Source organism: Odontesthes bonariensis, chromosome 1 (assembly GCF_027942865.1).
Source record: "Odontesthes bonariensis isolate fOdoBon6 chromosome 1, fOdoBon6.hap1, whole genome shotgun sequence".
NCBI lineage: Eukaryota > Metazoa > Chordata > Actinopteri > Atheriniformes > Atherinopsidae > Odontesthes > Odontesthes bonariensis.
Window position 1 is genome coordinate 2,161,777 of NC_134506.1, and position 21,213 is coordinate 2,182,989.

Consider the following 21,213-nt stretch of genomic DNA (forward strand, 5'->3'; position numbering starts at 1 on the left):
CACCACTGCGGACTGTCACCGGTTCCTCGGCACCACCATCACCCGGGACCTCAAGTGGGAGCCGACCATCAGCTCCCTCACCAAGAAGGCCCAGCAGAGGATGTAGTTCCTGCGACAGCTGAGGAAGGCCAAGCTGCCGGCCCAGCTGATGGTGCAGTTCTACACGGCCATCATGGAGTCCATCCTCTGCTCCTCCATCACGGTGTGGTATCCCGGGGCCTCTCCCAGGGACAGACTCAGACTGCAGCGAGGTGTGCGCTCCGCTGAGAAGCTGATCGGCTGCAGCCTCCCATCTATCCATGACCTGCACGTCTCCAGGACTGTGGGGCGAGCAGGTCGGATCACAGCTGACCCTTCTCTATTTGCACCACTCCCCTCGGGCAGGAGGCTTCGGTCCATTCGGACCAGAACCTCCCGTCACAAAAACAGTTTTTTCCCCCTTGCAGTTGGACTTATGAACACTTCATAATCACCTCATAACCTGCCCCAGTCACTTTACCATCATTAAAATGAAGCTGCACTGTTGTTGCTCTGTATATTGGTTACTGTGTATTGTTGTACACACCTTGTACATTTTATATTCATGTATTTTTATTCTTTATTTTTATCATTATATCCTATGTTACATGTTTGCACCTTGCGCTGCAGCAAATTCCTAGTCAATAAAACTGATTCTGATTCTGAAATGACCTGTTATAGTTATGTTATAGTTATACCAATCTTACTGTTAGCTAAAATGACCTGATTGATGTTCTGTATCTGTATTTCTGTGTTTGATTTTTTGATGTTTTTATTTCTGTATTTCTGTACCTGATTGTTGTTTCTGTGTTATAAAGCACTTAGGATCGCTTTGTTGCTGCTGTATAAATAAATTTCACTTCACTTCCTCAGGGGGCCCAGCACGCAGCAACGTGGAGTTTTCTGATTTCTAATTTTTTTGTACTGGCAGATGCTTAACTTATGTGACGTCATCACATGTTTACCTCTGACAGTCGAGCTGAGGACCCGCGCGCTGATTTGCTCACGTGACGAGTTCTTTGGCTTTAGTTGCCACAATGAACCGACTTCGGCTTTATTTTGGAAAAACTTCCCCGGAAGGGTTGTTTTTAATAAAGCGGGTGTGGTGTTACTTTGGAAGTGATTAGCGGAAGTAGCTGTATTATCCAGCCCCGCCGTGCTGCGGCGTGTGTCCCGGTGAGAGAGTCAGAACCAGGAACCAGGAACCCGGAAGTGCCGACAGACGGGACCGAGTCTGCGGAGGAGCTGCCGAGATGCGCGGAGGACCCGCCGGCTGCGAGGTGAGTGGGGTTCCCCGTCCTCTGGCCAGGCTGGTGCTGGGCAGCAGCACCGGCAGGAAGGGCTAAAGTTCAGCCTAATGAGGTGTGTCAGTGTGAAGCTGCCACAGGAACAGCAGGAAACCAAATATGCTCAGCTGTCTCCTCTGGAGTTGCTCTCTTCTTCGGAGCCTTGGCTGAAGCTGGCCTCTGGTTGGGCATTTAAACTTAAAGCTTAGCTGGGGGGAGCTGGAGGAGCAGGGGGGGGGGGGTACAAAATAAATAATTAAAGGAGAAAAGTCCAGAGGTCCGTTGCACAAATCTTAAGGGATTAAGCCAGATCTGATCCATGATCCTGTTGCACAAAAGCAGGATGGGGGGCAGTAGGATATGTTCTGGTATAAGTTACCATGGAGATTTATTCTGTGGAGCGAGCCTGCTCCAGACCAGGCTAAGTTCCAGGATCTATTTAATCTCATCCCACAAACGGAAACCAAAAGTTCTTCCACTGCCCACTGCACATTGTTATCACATGTAACTAGAGCCACTGTCATTATTTACACGTTTGGGATCATCATGATGTTGCAATCATTACATCATTTACAGTTTCCCAGAGACTGTCAGGATATATATAAAATGACGGAATATTAGGGCCACAGACTTGTTGTTAAAATGAGGACCGTGGAGCATTTTGGGGATTTGTACTTTAGGTTTCACAGACAAGGAGAAACTTAATCTTTTGGCACATCAGCATCACATTGTCATAAGTATCAGGGCTTTAGAAAGACTATGCAAGAAAAGGCATCTTTTCCACAGAAAGAACCAGTCTCATAAATGTATGACTTTTTTTTCTTCCTCAGTGTGGCCCTAATACTCCGTCGTATAAAATACACATCCCATATAAATAGAAATACACGTCAAAGTGTAACATTCCGTCCCTTTATTGAATAAGGATAAATCAAAACAGGTAAACCATCAACTCCTTCCAAAACTGAAGTCACACAGAGACTCTAAAAAGCCCAGAACCAAAGCATATTATACAACACAAGGATAAATACACACTCAAAGGTCTGTATGCATGTCAGACATGTCAGGCATGTCTGCACACTGAAATAAATGCAGGACAAATCCATACACATCAAATATATAAGATATATCAGCTGTGACTGAAATAGAAGAAGTGCAGTAGGAACAGAGGAGAACATGTGTGGTGTGTGCAGCAGACTCAATCCAATCAGAGAAGTTCACATGTTAGAAATCAGAAGATGAAATAGATTAACCTCATATATGTATCCTTTCAAATCCAATGCTACCACCTTTAAGTAAAACAAAATGGCCGTTTGGTTTTCTGATGGTGTTTTTTTGTTCTCCACAGATGATGATTGCTATTACTTTGATTGAAGAGTTTATGTATTGTATTTTTCAGGCAGCCCAATTTAGAGCAGGGGTCCCTTAACCTTTTCAGCACCAAGGACCAGTTTGGTTCATGCAATTTGTTCCTGCGGCCCGGTCGGGGGGGGGGGGTTACTTTTTTTTTTATTGTACTTTACGTTCAACAGACATTACATTTAGCAGACGCTTTTACAAATTAGGATAATCAGGATATGATGACAGACAGACAGTCATCAATGAAAAAAATAAACGTGCACAATCGGCCTCCTATAATGCAATCTATGCAGTTTCCAAGTATAGAATCTAGCGAGTGAAATGAAAGAATTCCCGATTTCCATGTCTTTTTTTTAAATTAAAAAAAATAAAAATAAATTAAATTTTTTTTTTTCCCCAATCTCACGGCCCGGTTTGGAATGTCTCGGTCCGCGACCCGGTGGTTGGGGACCCCTGATTTAGAGTTTAGAATTAGTGTCAAAGTTCTAAATGAATTCCATCAGTGCTTACCTACCAGTCAACTGTCGTGTTTTTCTTCTCTTCTCGTCAAATATACCATCATAATGCATAGCTTTATGTAAGATAGCATTCCAATGTTTGGGGGCCCAGTAAAAATGATTTTCATGGGGCCCAAAATTCCCTGAGTAGGTGCACAGACAGACCCTCCAACAGCTGTGGCATGAGTTCCAGGACTTTGAATCCAGTGAGCATAAATGCCATCGAAGGGAGTATCTGCAGTGCCATATTTGAACTTTTCTCTTCACCGAATGATTCCGGTAGTTGTTGAGCTTAAAGTTCCTGGGATGTACGTCTGAAAAGCTGAAGAGGTCAACTCTGTGGGCCACTTCAGTTTCATTTCATCCCTCCCAACAGAAAAGATCAACCTTTAGCCTCTGTCACACATCAGTTGGGACTTCAGTGGTGTGCTCTGATATATGTGTGTGTGTGTGTGTTTGTATACACACACACACACACACACACACACACACACACACACACACACACACACACAGGCCCTTCCTGAAGCACTCAAGACTGAAACTTCAGTTTCAGGTCCAAATGGAGCTGTACAGTGTTGAGGCCAGTGTTGCATTCAGGGAGGGAACTTGCTGTCATGTGTACTGGGTGCTGCAGGGTTCCGGGTTCTGGGTTCTGCCTGCTCTGGGTTTGGACTTGTTTTTCTAACAAATTGGATCTGGCTTCTCTTTTCATTTACGTCCCCTCCAACCAGAGTGGCGGATCCTCTCTAACCAGGGCTTCCTCTCCGTAGAATTTCTGTTCACTTTTCATGCTTTACTCAGCTGCCACATGATTGGTTGAACATGCTCATCAATAATGTATGCATTTTCTGATAAAAGGACTGATGAGTGTTTATAAAGCTGGTACAATACTGGCAGTGGTCCTCCATTTCTCTGAACAGTAAGGAAGATTTGAATGAGTATGTTTGTTCTTCAGCTCGGCTCTCTTATCTCTCTGCAGGCCAGAAGAACTCTGCTCTGATCGTGCTCACTGATTTCAGCAGGAATGTCCTACTGGTCTATTGGCCTGGATACCAGAGAGACTCTCAGCAACATGGAGCAGAAAAACGGTGGGTACTCTCCCAGCATCTGGTGGCTGTCTCTACATACGCTGTTCTTCTTGGCTCGGCTCATACGGTGGTGTTAGATTCATCAGGCAGCTTCAGGAGAGTGTGAGCACAAACTGAGCCCTATCTCTGTCTGAAGTGACAGCAGCACTGCTTAAATTTAGCAACAGAGAAGTGAAACCATGAATGTTTCGTTTTGCCTGTATGTATGCAGTAAACTTTGTGAACACAGGTTGACAGTTTCATATCACAACATACTTCTTGTTTCCCTGCAAGCCGCCAACGGCACAGTGGAGTACAACTGAGTGGTAGATGGCACCAGATGAAGGGGGACAGATCCACAGCTGCATTCATTACCGTAGGGATAAATTGTTTTCAGACACTGGAAAGTGTCTTCTCCTCTGCACCTAAAAGACGGGGTCAGGTGGAGACCGCAGCATATGAATCTCTGCTGGGACACTCTCCGCAGGATCCTTTACTCATCTGTTCATTGTATATGCTGCTTCTGTTTTAGGGGCCAGAAAGACAGAAAGATGATGAGGGATAGCAGTAAAGGAGGCAGTAGGTAGGTGTTCATGTGGAAGAAGCAGCAACTGGGTTCTGGTTAGAGGCAAAAATCAGGCAAAACAGACATGAGAACTGAATGGTTGCTTGCAGTCATGCTGGAGTCTGGATAGGCAATCAGACAAAGAGCAACATTTCTTTGGAACTTGTGGAGCCCTTTTTGGAGAATTCCTGGACATACCTTTTGAAAAAGCGGCATTATACACATTTTTCGTGCTATTGTTATCAAATTTGGATGAGGACTTGTAAAGACATCCGGTTGTAATGAACTACATGTGAGCTATTAGCTGGAAAACAGCTAATAGACCAAAAAACTTTCTGAAATAAATCAAAGAACAAAAACTGCACAAAATCTGGTGCAGGCTGTCTTGGAAATAGGTTGGTATGTTCTGATAACGTCTTTTCTGGCATTCTGCTTAGCGTGCAGAAAAGGATCCCCCCCCACACTCGTCTGTGCAGCAGCCTCCACAGCCCAGCCGGGTGCACAGGCTCAGGCAGGGCTCATCAGCGCTTCAAAAGGGCACAAGACTTAGAACATCACTGCATTATTCATTTCAGGGGGGAAAAAAAAAAAAATCAATGAATACATGTGCAAATGAGCAAGGATTAGTGTCCACACCTTTCAGCTGGGAATACAACAGCAGCAAATAGATGCCAACAGATGCAAAGCTTCAGGATATCTGCTTTCATAGCTCTTCTTTGGCTGTTTGCTAATATTGGCACAATATCCATGTAAGAGTAGCATCTCTGATTTTTTTTTTTTGGTCAAATGAATCATGCTCAGTGATCATGTGTGGACTAACCATAACTGTAAGAAAGTGCACAAGAACAGCACACCAAAGTTGGTGTGTACAGGAGGTACAGTCTTACTGCTGTGTGTGTGTGTGTGTGTGTGTGTGTGTGTGTGTGTGTGTGTGTGTGTGTGGATATGGAAAGTGCAAAGTGTGAGGGGAAGCAGCTGCCAGGCAGGGTGGCTGTGGTTCCACAGATCGTTGCATCTACTTCCTGTTGTCCGCACTGCGTGCATGCACAGAGGACACAAGCGCTCCGTCAGTCTTTATGTGAGTTCAAACAGGACCAAGCGCATAGTCTCACCTTTGTGTTGGCTTTTAATTGACTCAGCAGGAACTACAGTAGCAAGCATTACATATACCCAGACTTCTAAAGAAAGTCTCCCAGATATGTCAACCTGTGTCCTGTTTGTCCTTGTTGTAGGCTGTACAGCCCTGGTAGCCATGAAAGGGTTTGCAGTTGGACTCATACTGAGCATGGAAGCCATGAGCTCCTGATATAACAGGACTGTGGTGGCAGGAAGTCCTTTTCATGCATCAACACCAGAGATGTTGAGGCCCAATGTGATGGGAAAAGTGTGTTGGGTTGTCATTTTTCTGTTGATAACAACACCAGATGTTGTTTCATCTTCTGGACATTTAATGAGGGGGCTCGGTAGAAAGTCCCGTAAAGAAGTTGGGAACAAATGCACTGGATGTCACATGCCAGCCCTCCCCAACTGAATGATTCAGGACTGTAGTATGTGTGAAAATGGCTTTGAAGTTATCGGCTGTGTTACATCCTAACACAACAGAAAATAGAGCCCAGGGGGGGCCTCATGTACAAAGACTTGCGTGGATTTCCTACTGAAACATGGCGTACGCTCAAACCCAAATGCCCTCCGACGTCGGATGTATGAATCTGTGCGGACGCATCAATCCAAGCACATTTCCTTTGTACATCCCAATCAACGTGGAATTGAGCGCACATGTCGGAGCACCCGACTCCTCCCTGTCCACGCCCCTACTTAAATATGCAAATCATATTTAAATGAGCCCTGCACCTGCGATTCCCCTCTGTGTACGATCAGAAAATAAAGATAAAAGAATGAATAAAACGGGAAAAAATCAGAACTTCACAGAAAGCGAGATGTTGATGCTACTTTCTGAAGTGGAGGCCCGCAAAAATGTGTTGTTTGGCACGCTGTCCTCCGGCATAAGCAGCAAATGTAAGAGGAGTGGGTGGGAGAGCCTGAGGCTGTTAATGCTGTGGGGTCTGAGAAGCCTCACAAGCAGAGGTGAAGAAGAAGTGGTCCCACATTAAGGTGGAGGTGAAGAAGTGGTCCCACATTAAGGTGGATGTGAAGAAGAATTCAATTCAATTTAATTAATTTTTATTTATATAGTGCCATCCATCCATCCATCCATCCATTATCTTCCGCTGGTCCGGGGATCGGGTCGCGGGGGCAGCAGCTTAAGCAAAGAGACCCAGACGTCCCTGTCCCCGGCCACTTCCTCCAGCTCTTCTGGGGGGACCCCGAGGCGTTCCCAGGCCAGCCGAGAAACATAGTCTCTCCAACGTGTCCTGGGTCTTCCCCGGGGCCTCCTCCCAGTGGGACGGGCCCGGAACACCTCACCAGGGAGGCGTCCAGGAGGCATCCTAACCAGATGCCCGAGCCACCTCATCTGACTCCTCTGGATGCGGAGGAGCAGCGGTTCTACTCCGAGCCCCTCCCGGATGACCGAGCTTCTCACCCTATCTCTAAGGGAGAGCCCAGACACCCTGCGGAGGAAACTCATTTCGGCCGCTTGTATTCGCGATCTCGTTCTTTCGGTCACTACCCACAGCTCGTGACCATAGGTGAGGGTAGGAACATAGATTGACCGGTAAATCGAGAGCTTCGCCTTCTGGCTCAGCTCCTTCTTCACCACGACGGGCCGGTGCAGAGCCCGCATCACTGCAGACGCCGCACCGATCCGTCTGTCAATCTCCTGCTCCATTCGTCCCTCACTCGTGAACAAGACCCCGAGATACTTGAACTCCTCCACTTGGGGAAGGATCTCATTCCCGACCCGGAGAGAGCATTCCACCCTTTTCCGGCCGAAGACCATGGTCTCAGACTTGGAGGCGCTGATGGTCATCCCCGCCGCTTCACACTCGGCTGCGAACCGCTCCAGTGAGAGCTGGAGGTCACGGCCTGACGACGCCAACAGAACCACATCGTCCGCAAAAAGCAGAGACCCGATTCTGAGGTCGCCAAACCGGACCCCCTCAACGCCCTGGCTGCGCCTAGAAATTCTGTCCATAAAAATTATGAACAGAATCGGTGACAAAGGGCAGCCCTGACGGAGTCCAACCCTCACAGGAAACATGTCCGACTTACTGCCGGCAATGCGGACCAAACTCTGACACCGGTCATACAGAGACCGGACAGCCCATATCAAGGAGTCCGGCACTCCATACTCCCGGAGCACCCCCACAAGAGTCCCCGAGGGACACGGTCGAACGCCTTCTCCAAGTCCACAAAACACATGTAGACCGGTTGGGCGAACTCCCATGCTCCCTCCAGGATCCTGCGGAGGGTATAGAGCTGGTCCACTGTTCCACGGCCAGGACGAAAACCAAACTGCACCTCCTGAATCTGAGATTCGACTATCCGGCGGATCCTCCTCTCCAGTACCCCCGAAAAGACCTTACCAGGGAGGCTGAGGAGTGTGATCCCCCTATAGTTGGAAGACACCCTCCGGTCCCCCTTTTTAAAGAGGGGGACCACCACCCCGATCTGCCAGTCCAGAGGCACTGCCCCCGATGTCCACGCGATGCTGCAGAGGCGTGTCAACCAAGACAGCCCTACAACATCCAGAGCTTTGAGGAACTCAGGACGGACCTATATAGTGCCAAATACAACAAATGTCATCTCAAGGCACTTAGATAATAAAGTCCAATTCAAGCCAATTGGAATTCAATTCATTGTAATCATAATTATTCATAAAATAGTCCAATTCGTTCATATAGAGCCAATTCAAAAACAATTTCCTAGCTAAGGAAACCAACAGATTGCACTGAAACTTTTTTTTTTTTTTTTTTCGGTCCAATCTCCCGGCCTGAGCGTGCCTGAGGCGACTGTGGAGAGAAACGACTCCCTTTGAACAGGAAGAAACCTCTGGCAGAACCAGACTCAGGAAGGGTGGCCATCCGCCTCCACCAGCTGGGGTTTGAGAAGACAGAAAGGGGGGGGGGGGGGGGGGGGGGGACTGTAACACCATTCAAAGGATATCTGTTGGAACAGGGAAACACGAGTTAATGACCACAATAATGTCACATATACATAAAGAGAGTAAAGTGAGGACAGGTGTGACAGATGAGGCCCCCCAGCAGTCTAGGCCTATAGCAGCTTAACTATGGGATGTTTCAGGATCACCTGAGCCATCCCTAACTATAAGCTTTATAAAAAAGGAAAGTTTTAAGCCTGGTCTTAAAAGTGGAAAGGGTATATGCTTCCTGGACATTTACTGGCAGCTTATTCCACAAGAGAGGGGCCTGATAACTGAAGGCTCTGCCTCCCAAACTGGCAGCTGGTTCCACAGAGAGGGGCCTGATAACTGAAGGCTCTGCCTCCCATTCTACTTTTAGAAACTCTGGGAACCTCAAGTAAACCTGCAGTTTGGGAACGAAGTGCTCTGTTAGGAAAATATCTTACAATGAGATCTTTAAGATATGATGGAGCTCGGTCATTAAGAGCTTTATATGTTAGGAGAAGAATCTTAAATTCTATATTGAATTTAACAGGGAGCCAATGAAGAGAAACTAAAACTGGAGAAATATGATCTCTCCTGTTAGTTCTCATCAGAACTCTGGCTGCAGCATTTTGGATCAGCTGAAGGCTTTTCAGAGAATATGTGGGACAGCCCAATAATAAAGAATTACAGTAGTCCAATCCTGAAGTAACAAATGCATGGACCAGTTTTTCTGCATCACTCTGAGACAAGATGTTCCTGATTTTAACAATATTACGAAGATGAAAGAAGGCAGTCCTAGAAAGTTTTATATGCGAGTCAAATGATAAATTCTGGTCAAAAATAACTCCAAGGTTCCTCACTGTAGAACTAGAAGCCAAGGAAATACCATATAGAGTAACTATGTAGCTAGATAATTTCTCCCTGAAACGCTCAGGTCCAAAGATAACGACTTCAGTTTTGTCTGAATTTAGAAGCAGACAGTTCTGAGTCATCCAGGTCTTTATGTCTTTAAGACATGCTTGTAGTCTGACCAACCTATTGGGTTCATCTGGTTTTATAGATAAGTACAACTGGGTATCATCAGCACAGCAATGGAAATTTATGCCATGCTGTCTAATAATGTTACCTAATGGAAGCATGTATAAAGTGAAAAGAATCGGTCCAAGCACAGAACCCTGAGGAACTCCATGACTTACTCTGGTGTGTGAGGAAGATTCTTCATTTACAAGAACAAACTGAAATCTATCAGATAAATATGATTTAAACCAGCGTAATGCAGTTCCTTTAATCCCAATAACATGTTCAAGTCTCTGTAATAAGATACTGTGATCGACCGTATCAAATGCAGCACTGAGATCCAACAGGACAAGCACAGACACAAGTCCGCTATCAGAGGCTAAGAGGAGATCATTGGTAACTTTCAGCAGTGCAGTTTCTGTGCTATGATGCACTCTGAATCCTGACTGAAACTCTTCAAACAGATTATTTCTGTGGAAATGATCACAAAGCTGAGCTGCAACTATTTTTTCAAGAACTTTAGACATAAAAGGGAGATTGGATATAGGTCTATAATGAGCCAACACTTCTGAGTCAAGAGTAGGTTTTTTAAGTAAAGGTTTAATTACAGCAACCTTAAAAGGCTGAGGTATATATCCTGTCAACAAAGACAGATTGATCAAATCCAATATGGAAGTGTCAATTAATGGGAAAACCTCCTTGAACAGTCTGGTTGGGATTGGGTCTAAAACACAAGTTGATGGTTTAGAAGAGACTATTGCTGTTGTTAGCTCAGAGAGATCAACTGGACAGAAGCCGTCTAAATACAAATCAGGTTCTAAAGATACTTCTAAAGCTGCTGTACTTGATGATACATCACTGATAATAGTGGGAAGGACTCCATCAATCTTCTCTCTGATAGAAACAATTTTATTGATAAAGAAGCTCATGAAATCATCACTGCTGAGAGTTAAAGGAATAACTGGCTCAGCAGAGCTCGGACTCTTAGTCAGACTGGCTACAGTGCTGAAGAGAAACCTGGGATTGTTCTTATTCTCTTCTATCAATGATGAATAATAAGCAGTTTTAGCTTTACGAAGGGCTTTCTTATACGTTATTAAACTATCTTTCCAGACTAATTGAGACTCTTCTAAAACGCCACTGTCTCTCCAGCTTTCTTGCAGTCTGCTTTAAAGCACACAGCTGTGAATTATACCAAGGAGCCAACCTCTTCTGACTGATTACCTTCCTTTTCAGAGGGGCAACATTGTCCAGTGCTGTACGCATTGAAACTATAGTGCTGTCAACAAGAGAATCAAGTGCTGCTGGAGTAAAGTTTAGGTAGTCGTCCTCTGTCATATCTGCACATGGCAGTGAAGAAAAGGATGATGGAATTAATTCTTTAAATCTGGTTACAGCATCCTCTGATAGACACCTTCTATATGTAGACTTCTTCTCAGAAACTGTATAGTCAAGTAATGTAAACTCAAAGGTTATCAGAAAATGGTCAGATAAGACAGGGTTATGAGGGAACACTGTTAACTGTTCACTCTCAATGCCATAAGTCAGCACAAGATCAAGGGTGTGATTAAGGCAGTGAGTCGGTCTGTGAACACTCTGAGAAAATCCAATAGAGTCTAATATAGAATTAAAGTTCATATTCAGGCTGTCATTTTCAACATCTACATGAATATTAAAGTCACCCACTACAATGACTTTATCTGTACTCAGCACTAACTGGGATAAAAACTCTGAGAATTCAGACAGAAACTCAGAATAAGGGCCAGGTGGACGATACACAACAACAAACACAAGAGGTTTCTGGGATTTCCACTTTGCGTGGGAAAAACTGAGAATCAGAGATTCAAAAGAGCTCAAACTAATCTTGGGTCTGGGACTGATTAGTAACCCTGATGTGAAAAAAGCTGCCACTCCTCCTCCTCTGCCTGTGGTTCGAGGAACGTGAACATTTAAACAGAGGGAGTTGATTCATTAATGCTAACATGATCCTCCTGCTGCAGCCAGGTTTCTGTAAGACTAAATATATCAATATGATGATCACAAATCAACTCATTCACTAACTAAAGCCCCTTTCACACTGCGACCCGCTACCTTAGCGGGTCCAAATTGCAACTTCGACCTGCGTCGAGCAATGTGAACGCTTGGCGTGTTGGTGACCCGTGTCGCCTGAAGCCGAGTTCAGGGGGCGTTGCCTAGAGGCAGAGCATCACACGAAACACATAAAATGCTGGGCGTGTACAATGACGTAGGCACAAGCCATGCGTCGGAGGTAGGGTTAAATACACCTTGAGGACTCGTTTTTGCAATTGTATATGCAGTTCATGGAGATGTTATTTTACGGGGTGTGGATGGTTACAACGTGGGATGCCGCCGAAGAACATATGCGGAGAATACAAGAGCACTATAGTCCCCGACATGTGGCGGTAAATAACGTCCTCTGCTCGGAGGCTGAGGAGCTCGCGGACCTCCTTGTCTCCCCAGTTGGCCATCTTCAAAAATGTCTCGAACTTGATGTAGGCTAAAACAGAGTGAAACTTGTCCTCACCTGTCGCTGTTGTTCTGAATCAGCTGTCCATTCTGTCTTTTAAACTCCTCACGTCACGCCACGCCCACGTCCGACCCGCGTCAATTGCGTTCACATCAAACTCGGCTCGGCAAAAAGACTAGGGTCCGACGCGGGTCGAAAGGCGAGTCGAGTTGACGCGGCAGCCCGGGCAGTGTGAAAGGAACAGCGGACACGCTAAATTCGCGGATTAAACGCGGGTTATTCCTCAGTGTGAAAGGGGCTAGAGACTTCGAAAGGAGAGATCTGATATTCAGCAAACCACATTTAATAGTTTGATGTTTTTGTTCAGTTAAAGTTTTTGTTTTAATTTTTTTTGCACAGGAGGATTTGCTCCTGTACTCCGGCTTCCTCCCACTGTCTGAAAAATCATGTATGTTAGGTTAATTGGCATCTCTAAATTGTCCTTAGGAGTGAGTGTGAGCGTGCATGGTTGTTTGTCTCGTTTGTCTCTATGTGGCCCTGCGATAGACTGGCGGCCTGTCCAGGGTGTACCCTGCCTCTCGCCCATTGACTGCTGGGATAGGCTCCAGCCCCCCCGCGACCCGACCGACGGATTCAGCGGTATAGATAATGGATGGATGGATGGATTTGCTCCTTTTGTGTTAATTGATTGGGTGGGTAGCAGCAGGTGGGAAGCTGCAGAGAAGTGTGTAAGATACAACTCTGCATCCTGGTCTGAGCCCTGGGTTGTCATGTTTTAGGGTGGCAAATAAATTCGTCCATATTTCTAGAAATGAGATCTGCTCCTTCCAAAGTGGGATGGATACCGTCTCTCCTCATCAGACCAGGTTTTCTCCAGAAAGATTGCCAATTATCTATGTAGCCCTCGTTGTTTGCTGGACACCATCTAGACAACCAGCGATTGTAGGACGACATGCGGCTAAACATGTCATCACTGGTCAGATTTGGCAGGGGTCCAGAGAAAACTACGGAGTCCGATATTGTTTTGGCAAAATCACACACCGATGCAACATTAATTTTAGTGACCTCCGATTGGCGTAACCGGGTGTCATTAACGCCGACGTGAATAACTATTTTACCATATTTACGTTTATCCTTAGCCAGCAGTTTTAAATAGGATTCTATGTCGCCCGCTCTGGCCCCTGGAATGCATTTGACTATGGCCGCTGGTGTCTCTAATGCCACGTTTCTGACTATAGAGCTGCCAGTTACCAGGGTTTTGTCCTCAGCGGGTGTGTCGCTGAGTGGGGAAAATCTGTTTGAAGCGTGGACAGGTCGATGGTGAACAACGGGCTTGACTTTAGAGCTATGCCTCTTCCTGACAGTCACCCAGCCACGTTGTAATCCCGGCTGCTCGGGTTCTGCTAGGGGGAGGCTAATTGAGCTAGCTACGCTAGGTGGCTCCACACTGGCTAAAGGGACCTGGCTTGCTATCGGTTGATTTTCAACAGTGCAGAGCCGAGCTTCCAATTCAGATAACCTCGCCTCCAAAACTACAAAAAGACTACATTTGTTACATGTACCATTATCGCTAAAGGAGGCAGAGGAGTAACTAAACATCTGACACACGGAGCAGGTGAAAGCAGGAGATGGAGGGAGAGAACTGGTAGCCATGCTACGCTAGAGAACCAGACACACCGCTAAAAAGTGAGAATAAAGATTAAAGATCTGTAGGAGTGTGTTAGAACAGAACGATAAGCTTTAGAGTTTAACTATGCAAAATTGTGTAAGTTATAGATAGAAATAAAGTGTTTATCAGTACTCCAAGCGGAGCAAGATATTCCACAGTACACAAGCAAGGTAACAGGAAGTGATGCAAAGCGTCACGATCTGTCAAAAAGACACTGTACCCTAGTCTAAGAAGTGGTCCCACATTAAGGTGGAGGTGAAGAAGAAGTGGTCCCACATTAAGGTGGAGGTGAAGAAGAAGTGGTCCCACATTAAGGTGGATGTGAAGAAGAAGTGGTCCCACATTAAGGTGGAGGTGAAGAAGAAGTGGTCCCACATTAAGGTGGAGGTGAAGAAGTGGTCCCACATTAAGGTGGATGTGAAGAAGAAGTGATCCCACATTAACCCATTGAGGCTGGGAAAGCATTGCCGCATTTCTACCTTTAAAGCGGGGGGCGCTGTTGCGTTATTCTACCTTTAAGGCCGAGAAAGCGTACACGTCTTTTTTCATGTATAAGGTTGTTTTGCACCAATTATTGACCTCTGCGCCAATTAAATGCATTATAATAGACACGTGAGAGTGTCGTCATGTTCCTCGTCTCATTGTTTTGAAGTTAAGTTACATCGAACAAGCATGGAGGACTTTCAGTGGGAAGACATTTCAGACGGTAGCGATTGTGAGGAGTTTCTTGGCTTTGATGATGCTGATGAACGTGCTGACCCAATTGATCGAGATTTATGGCTAGCACATATGTTTGAAGATGAAGATAACGACGAGGATGATTTTGAAGGGTTTGAATGTGAGTGGAAGACTGACAATTACCACCGTAATCGATGGAGAGATTTCAACCGCACACCAGGGGTGAAAGTCGATTTACCTGCAGATGCCACACCGTTGCAGGCATTTAATCATATTTTTACTGAGGAGCTTTGGGCGCATCTCGTTTCCGAGACGAATAGATACAGTGACCAGGTACTTCAGACTCCAGCTCGAGCAAAGATGGCAAGGTGGTCACACGTAACTGTGCCGGAGATGAAAACGTTTATTGGAATGTGTATGGGCTCCTTGTGCTGCCAGTACGAAGAGATTACTGGCGATAAAATAAATAGATAAATAAATCATTTAAATATAAAATAAAATTTTATTTTATTACTGTTTTCTAATTGAAAATAGCGCTGTTCCTGCACTTTACTTTTTATTTTATTTTATTACTGTTTTTTTAATTGAAAATAGTGCTGTTCCTGCACTTTACTTTTTACATTTTCTATTTTCGTGAAGGTGTATGTAAACAAACTCAATTTCCAAAGAAAGCCACAGGTGTAAGCTCTCAAATACCTTTTGAATTTTGTTCAATTTTGCTACAGAGGCTGAGAAATCAATCATTTAGTAGGTGTTGACACAATTGCTGAATTTCCAGAAAAACTTCAGGTTTTAGGGGGTCTTTCTGAAATCGCCCATAGGTTTTACAGGCATTCTTTTCCAGGCGTTTTAGGCCTAAATGGGTTAAGGTGAATGTGAAGAAGAAGTGGTCCCACATTAAGGTGGAGGTGAAGAAGAAGTGGTCCCACATTAAGGTGGAGGTGAAGAAGAAGTGGTCCCACATTAAGGTGGAGGTGAAGAAGAAGTGGTCCCACATTAAGGTGGATGTGAAGAAGAAGTGGTCCCACATTAAGGTGGAGGTGAAGAAGAAGTGGTCCCACATTAAGGTGAATGTGAAGAAGAAGTGGTCCCACATTAAGGTGGAGGTGAAGAAGAAGTGGTCCCACATTAAGGTGGAGGTGAAGAAGAAGTGGTCCCACATTAAGGTGGAGGTGAAGAAGAAGTGGTCCCACATTAAGGTGGATGTGAAGAAGAAGTGGTCCCACATTAAGGTGGAGGTGAAGAAGAAGTGGTCCCACATTAAGGTGGAGGTGAAGAAGAAGTGGTCCCACATTAAGGTGAATGTGAAGAAGAAGTGGTCCCACATTAAGGTGGATGTGAAGAAGAAGTGGTCCCACATTAAGGTGGAGGTGAAGAAGAAGTGGTCCCACATTAAGGTGGAGGTGAAGAAGAAGTGGTCCCACATTAAGGTGGAGGTGAAGAAGCAGTGGTCCCACATTAAGGTGGAGGTGAAGAAGAAGTGGTCCCACATTAAGGTGGAGGTGAAGAAGAAGTGGTCCCACATTAAGGTGGAGGTGAAGAAGAAGTGGTCCCACATTAAGGTGGAGGTGAAGAAGAAGTGGTCCCACATTAAGGTGGATGTGAAGAAGAAGTGGTCCCACATTAAGGTGGAGGTGAAGAAGAAGTGGTCCCACATTAAGGTGGATGTGAAGAAGAAGTGGTCCCACATTAAGGTGAATGTGAAGAAGAAGTGGTCCCACATTAAGGTGGAGGTGAAGAAGAAGTGGTCCCACATTAAGGTGGAGGTGAAGAAGAAGTGGTCCCACATTAAGGTGAATGTGAAGAAGAAGTGGTCCCACATTAAGGTGAATGTGAAGAAGAAGTGGTCCCACATTAAGGTGGAGGTGAAGAAGAAGTGGTCCCACATTAAGGTGGATGTGAAGAAGAAGTGGTCCCACATTAAGGTGAATGTGAAGAAGAAGTGGTCCCACATTAAGGTGGATGTGAAGAAGAAGTGGTCCCACATTAAGGTGGATGTGAAGAAGAAGTGGTCCCACATTAAGGTGGAGGTGAAGAAGAAGTGGTCCCACATTAAGGTGAATGTGAAGAAGAAGTGGTCCCACATTAAGGTGGAGGTGAAGAAGAAGTGGTCCCACATTAAGGTGGATGTGAAGAAGAACTGGTCCCACATTAAGGTGGAGGTGAAGAAAAAGTGGTCCCACATTAAGGTGGAGGTCAAGGAGAAGTGGTCCCACATTAAGGTGGAGGTGAAGAAGAAGTGGTCCCACATTAAGGTGGATGTGAAGAAGAACTGGTCCCACATTAAGGTGGAGGTGAAGAAAAAGTGGTCCCACATTAAGGTGGAGGTGAAGGAGAAGTGGTCCCACATTAAGGTGGAGGTGAAGAAGAAGTGGTCCCACATTAAGGTGGAGGTGAAGAAGAAGTGGTCCCACATTAAGGTGGAGGTGAAGAAGAAGTGGTCCCACATTAAGGTGGAGGTGAAGAAGAAGTGGTCCCACATTAAGGTGGACGTGAAGAAGAAGTGGTCCCACATTAAGGTGGAGGTGAAGAAGAAGTGGTCCCACATTAAGGTTTTGGTCAGATGGAAAGGTGAGGGGAGAAGTTCAGTGATAGGCAGGTGGTCGGCCACTCGGTTCTCATGCTCCTCTTTCAGCTGTCCTGTGCAGGTTGTATAAGGCTGTGAGAGGAGTACTGATGGTGGATGGGAGCTCTGTGCTTCCAACGTGAGGCTAATGCTTTCACTCCCTCGGCTTTTCTTCTCACATTGCTCGTGTGGCTACCAACACGTTTGGATTCTGTCAAAAAGTGATCTTCACCACTTGAATTAACAGGGCTACGACGAGGAGGAGTTGCAATGAATTTAAATGTTGTAAAGAGTTTGCTGGTGTGTGTTCATAAAAGTGTTTAAGCTAAGTTTTTCACTTCACTGTCACTACTCTCTACTTTTCTCAATTATACATTGAAAAGCCATTGGTCTAAAAAACAACTTATGATGAAAAGAAATGGTGGAAAAAACCAGCATTGGCAACACACATGCATAGTTATGCTAATTATCTCTAAGTGGGACTTATTTACCAGATTATTTGTCTGGTGGAAGCTGCAGTGTTTGAAGATCATCATTCAAATCTCTTACATTACCTTGATTCTATCTGTGAAAGCTCCATGTAAAACTTTGACCTGTATATTTTTATTTATTCATGTCATTATTTATTTATCTGTATCACGGAGCGAAGCGTGAGAAGAACAACCTTCCCCTGACAATCCCTCCCACAACAGGATGTGCACATACATGTAAACACACACGGGCCTATGCCCTTAAGCTATAACACACATATCACATTAACTCAACATGCAATACTTCTGTTTAATTCATCTTTAATTCACACATGGGCAGCAGGAACTACAGGGGTCGTCCAGAGTTCAACAGTCTCACAGCTTCCAGGTAGAAGCTGCTCCTCAGTCTGGTGGTCCTGCTCTTAATGCCCCGCAGCCTCCTGTCTGAGGGGAGGGGGACAAACAGTGGGGGTGCAGGGTGAGTGGGGTCCTTCATGATGCAGAAGGCCTGCTTCCTCAGAGCACCAAGGATGAATATGCTGCTCATGCTAGAGAAGAAGGATTTAATCAGCTTCTTTTTCTTTCTTTTTTTACTGAAACTGTATATGATACACACACACACATATATATATATATATATATATATATATATATATATATATATATATATAAATAAATAATGGATGGATAATGAATATTAAATGACCAGTTTTGCTCCCCTCAGATATGGATTTGTCTGAGTGGTTTAAGTTCTTCTGAACTCATAATGGACACTAGTCCAGTCAGCGGTGCCGTAGTTCTTGGCATGAGATCATTCTTTGATAAGATGACCTCGATCTGGGTGTGTGCTGCCTGCAACAGGGTGCTCAACCAACAGCATGCTGCCGCATCCTTAAGTGTGATCCCAATCCTTCACAAATGTTTTCTTTCAACTCTAGTTTAAACCGTTTCTTCTCATTTTCTGTATTGTCAGGCGGTGGAGAGGAAATGGGAGCCAAGGCATCGCAGGTGGAGGCCTCTGGGCCCACCTCCAGACTGGAGAACATTGAGGCAGCGTATGAAGGTGGTGATGAGGAGGGTGCCAGGGAGCTGATCAGACAGGCCTGCTGTGTGGAGTGCTGCGCAGGGATCTACACGGATGGCGTGAGTCTCAGGCTGCATTGCTGCTGGGACCATTACAGTCTCATGTGGGGTCATGACTTTCATTCCGGTTACTGCTGTCAAAATGAATGCTTTTTCTAACGCAGTCCAACTTTATCTCTGATAAAAAGGTTATCACTGTTATTGCCAGTGATTTTAGAATTGGATGCAGAATCCCATGTCAGCTGATAGACTGTACCAACCTTGCATCACAAGTGAAAGGGGGAATTTCAGCAGAATTGTCCTACTCATAAGTCAGCACAAACCAGGAAGTGACTTGGTCGGTCAGTGTTTGATGTTAGCAGCTCGATGAGTCTGTTTACTGGCTTATTTTCACCCTCTGGAGGAGAAATATTCTGCCCTTTTTTCTTTAGATGTCCTTACATTGGTAAAAGAAAACCAAGCAAGACATTTGTATTTTAAGAAAAACAAAGAGATGCACATAGCAATGCGTGTTACCATGGGAACATTACAGCCATCTTCCTCTGAAAAAAGTCTCAGCAGTGTCCCAGATCTTATGAAATACATTCCCCGTCTTCATTCTAGAGCTAACGTTCTCCAGGTGCAGATTTTTTGCCTTTTTTCCTCAGCCACAAATCATATGTTGGCACTAAATCTGTTTTCCACACACACAAGATTAATTTCTTCTCAGTCATCGTCCCAAACATAACAGCCCTCCTCTCATATTTGCATGGGGCAAGGAGCTTACGACTTGTAGGACAGCATTAAGCGGATCGGGTGCACAGTGATTACCTAATGCTACACAGTGTCATGGTTTTTGGTAGATATTTGACCCACATGCAAAGATTCTCTCAGGACGTAGAAGATGGTTAAAGTTTATTTCACAAAGAAATGATGAAGTGTCTCTTTGTCCGGGGCAGCTGGTGAGGAGGCTGGAGTAATTGGAGCTCTGCAATGGGAAGTGAAGAAGGGGTGTTCTAGAATGTTTTGCCAGGAAGAGGTTGTGGAAGGACGACTTACATGTGACAAAAGCCCCTTTCATAACGGGGGAAGAACCCGCGTTTAATCCGCGAATTTAGTGTGTCCGCTGTTCCTTTCACACTGACGATCCGGGCTGGGGTGTCAACTCGAGTCGCCATTCGACCCGCGTCGGACCCTAGTCTTTTTGCCGAGCCGAATTTGATGTGAAAGCAATTGACGCAGGATGGACGTGGGTATGGCGTGACGTGAGGAGTTTAAAAGACAGAATGGACATTTGATCAGAACAACAGCGACAGGTGAGGACAAGTTTCACTTCAAGTTTTACTCTGCAAGTTCGAGACATTTTTGAAGATGGCCAACTGGGGAGACAAGGAGGTCTGCGAGCTCCTCAGCCTCCGAGCAGAGGACGTTATTTACCGCCACATGTCGGGGACGGTGAAAGATGGACCTCTGCTGGAAGGTGCCTATGTCATTGTACACGCCCAGCATTTTATGTGTTTCGTGGGACGCTCTGCCACTAGGCAACGCCCCCTGAACTCGGCTTCAGGCGACACGGGTCACCTAATACGCCAAGCGTTCACATTGCTCGACGCGGGATGAAGTGGCAATTTGGACTCGCTAAGGTAGCGGATCTCAGTGTGAAAACAGCTAAAGATGACTGGAAGTCTGCCAGGGAGAGGGGAGTGGAAGCTCGGGGCTTGGGTCCAAGGGAGGTTTCCAGGTGAGCTCCAGAGAGTCCGAGGGTCCTTGGGGAAATCCAGAGGGAGTTTGCAGTTGGTGTGAGTTGGAGGGCGGACAGAGTTCGCAGGGTTGTTAACAGGGAGGAGGAGTAGTCCAAGAATCCAGTAGAGATTAATGAGGGCACGAGATTACTGAAGAGCTTGAGATGACTGAGATCAGGCGACAACGGGAAGGTAACCTTGGTGAGAAACACAGAGAGGTTAAGGCTCTGTTTACATTAATTCATTTCACCATTTCTTCGTGTCGGCGTCTTGAAAACTATTTACATTTACACACAAAGTTGCTGTCCTCTCAATAAAAGCCTAACTGTTTACTCTGAAACGGGGATCGGCTGATTCGCTAGTCACATGACTAATCAGCCATCACATCACATGATCGCCCTTGCATCTAAAAGCTTGTTGAATCTGGCGCCTCCTTGCCACGTATTGTTGTGCACAGCGTACTACCAGCAGTAGGACATGGAGCAGGCTCCCATGCTGATCGTGGTTGTCCATGATTTCCATATTCTTCTCGATGACACGAATAGAAAGGAAGTGTGTAACTGAAGTGAAGCACGCCTGTTTGTTTTTAGTTTCCCAGCACTCAAGTCACATGACCAACGATACCAGCCTAGCGAATCAGGGAGGAGTACGTCATAGTGATGTTGTCCAACCAGGACGAGTAGCTAGAGCTCAGCACTGCGG

The 21,213-nt window shown here is 45.5% G+C and overlaps 1 protein-coding gene across 2 annotated transcripts in view; it reads left to right on the forward strand.

Annotated features, from left to right (window-relative positions):
- Positions 1–1,027: 1,027 nt before the first annotated feature.
- Positions 1,028–21,213, forward strand: part of lrrk1 (leucine-rich repeat kinase 1) — a 116,843-nt gene continuing 96,657 nt past the window's right edge. For both annotated transcript variants that reach the window (XM_075460818.1, XM_075460912.1), the window contains exons 1-3: positions 1,028–1,298; positions 4,140–4,248; positions 18,681–18,850. In XM_075460818.1, the coding sequence (XP_075316933.1) occupies positions 4,185–4,248; positions 18,681–18,850 (234 nt within the window). In that variant the 5' untranslated portion in view covers positions 1,028–1,298; positions 4,140–4,184. The remainder of the gene's footprint in view (positions 1,299–4,139; positions 4,249–18,680; positions 18,851–21,213) is intronic.